General features: G+C 42.4%; 1 protein-coding gene across 1 annotated transcript; it reads left to right on the top strand.

The window, feature by feature from the left end:
• LOC112842371 (uncharacterized) lies at window positions 1–2,338 on the top strand. The gene is made up of 2 exons (XM_025898706.1): window positions 1–150; window positions 531–2,338. The coding sequence occupies exon 2, from the start codon at window positions 911–913 to the stop codon at window positions 2,009–2,011; it is 1,101 nt and encodes a 366-aa protein (XP_025754491.1). The 5' UTR covers window positions 1–150; window positions 531–910; the 3' UTR covers window positions 2,012–2,338.

Genomic DNA, 2,338 nt, shown 5'->3' with positions numbered 1-2,338 from the left:
GGGAGAGTGAGGTAAGATGAGCCAGTGGGTAAGTTGAACCACCCCTTGTATCTAGGTAACTGTATTCATGTTTTGTCATGTGACCATAAATCCAGGAAGCACTCATCATTTCCATCCTGCTATATTAAAGAGGAGCACATTGGAGAAGGGGTAAGTCTGTATTACACAAAAAAATGTTTTCTGCTTGTCAAAGTAAAATTTCTGCATATCAGGTAAATTGACTGTAATATTAAAACAAATGTATCTGTGTCTAAAATGATATATTATACATGTTGGTGGGTTTCTAAAATATAATATCATCTGAAGAAGTTTTCTAAAGATTAGCCTAAATTGCTAAACTAGCCCGTTTTTTTCAAAATGGTGGCTATGGGGCAAAGTGAGCCAAAGGCTATGGGGTAAATTGATCCAATGGTTCAACCTACCCCACCATAAGGCACTGAAATTTATTTAAGGCTCTGACTTATTAAATAGTATTTTAGTTCAGTATACTGAACCCTTTTGTTGTATTTGTCATATGTTAACTATTATAGAAAAGATATCATGCCAAGGACCTACAGACGGAAGACCAGCTGGGGCTCAACACCCCTGGAGGAGATTGAAAGGGCAGCGAGTGAAGTCAAGGGAGGAAAGTCCATAAGATCAGTGGCTAAAGAAAGACAAATTGACAGGTCAACACTCAGGAGATATATTAAAAAGAGGGACACACAGGAGGTCAAATCGGTTGGCTATAGTGGAACAGCTTCAGCAAAGAGAGTCTTCTCTGAGGAGGTGGAGAAGGAGCTAGGAGAGCATATCAAGAAGCTTGCAGAGCAGTTCCACGGCATTTCCCCAAAGAAATGCCGTGAACTGGCATTAGAATTGGCAGGCAGAAACAACATTGTGCTCCCCTGACCTGCCACTGCTGCTAATCATGGATAACCATGAAGCCCACATTTCACTGAAGGCTTTGGACATAGCAAAAACAAGTGGTATTGTAATGCTCACAATTCCACCCCACACTTCCCATCGCCTTCAGCCTCTGGATAAGTGTGTGTATGGTCCATTTAAAACCTATTACAACAGAGCTCTTGATGGCTGGATGAGGTCCAACCGAGGCAAAACTGCCAGCATATACCAAATTGCTGGTTGTGTGAATGATGCTTTCATGTCAGCAATGACACCACGAAATATCTCCTCGGGATTTAGAGCCACTGGGATTTTCCCTTACAACAGAGATATCTTCTCTGATGCAGAGTTTGAGCCATCCATGGTGTCAGACAGGCCCAACCTGGAGCAGCAGCCTGCCGCTGAAGGTGTTGCACCTGTGGTTTCAGCCTCTCTTTCTGCTGAGCTACCTTCACCAGACCCTGTACATGCATGTGGTTCACAAAGTGACCCCAACCATGCTCGATATGTGTCTCCCACTGATATTCTACCCTTACCCAAAAGTCAGCAGCCCAGGAAACAAACAAATCGAAAGCGTGTGAAGACACGAATCCTGACTGATACACCTGAAAAGCAGGCAATTGAGAGAGCCCATGAAGAAAGGACAAATAAACTGAAAGGCAAAAAAGAAATAATCCACAAAAAGCAAGGAATGTGGAAGAGGAAACAAACCCAGACAAAAATTGCAGTGGAAAGCAGCTCTGAGGAGAGTGATGTTCCCATCCCATTTGAAGACACTTCTGAGTATGAGAGTTCCAGCGATGAAAGAAGTGAACCAGATGTCTCAGACCTGGTAGTTGGTGACTTTGTCATCGTAAGATTTGCATCCAAATCCAGGAGCCACCATTACATTGGCCTGGTTGACAGCTTTGCAGACAATGAAGTGAGTGCCAGATTTCTCAGAAGAATCCGAGGGATCACTAGCAGTAAGAAACCCACGTTTGTGTTCAAGGAAAATGATGAGGCATCTTTCCCACGCAAGGATGTGCTGAAGAAGCTACCTCAACCTCAACAGGCTGGAGGAACTGCAAGGAGGGAGCAACAGTTCATATTCCCCTGCAACCTTGATCATTGGAATATTGAATAGTTCTTTTGAATAAATGGTTTTGAACTGGTGGTTTGTTTAGAAACCACCAGTTTCCAGGTTTGTTCTCACAGGTTTACAACTGTTAAAATGGTTTGTTTTCACAATATGATCAGTTTTACATTTTAAAAACTACATGGTCAGTTTGCCCCAAGATGGCTCAGTTTACCCACTGACTAGGTTCAATTTACCCCTAATCTGGGGCAAGTTGAGCCAAAGGAGCATTTTTTTTTAATAGGTCATTATTTTGGGCAGCGTCATCAGACATAGATTCTGATCATTACATTTGAAAGGAGACATCCTGAAATAAAGGAATATGTTATCATTCTA

This window comes from Oreochromis niloticus, linkage group LG15 (genome assembly GCF_001858045.2).
Source record: "Oreochromis niloticus isolate F11D_XX linkage group LG15, O_niloticus_UMD_NMBU, whole genome shotgun sequence".
NCBI classification, from domain to species: domain Eukaryota; kingdom Metazoa; phylum Chordata; class Actinopteri; order Cichliformes; family Cichlidae; genus Oreochromis; species Oreochromis niloticus.
Note: the sequence above shows the minus strand (reverse complement) of the source record. Positions and strands in the feature narration are given on the sequence as shown.

Excerpts from the sequence above, each read along its gene's own strand:
- LOC112842371 (XM_025898706.1), top strand. The coding sequence starts at position 911 with ATGGATAACCATGAAGCCCACATTTCACTGAAGGCTTTGGACATAGCA.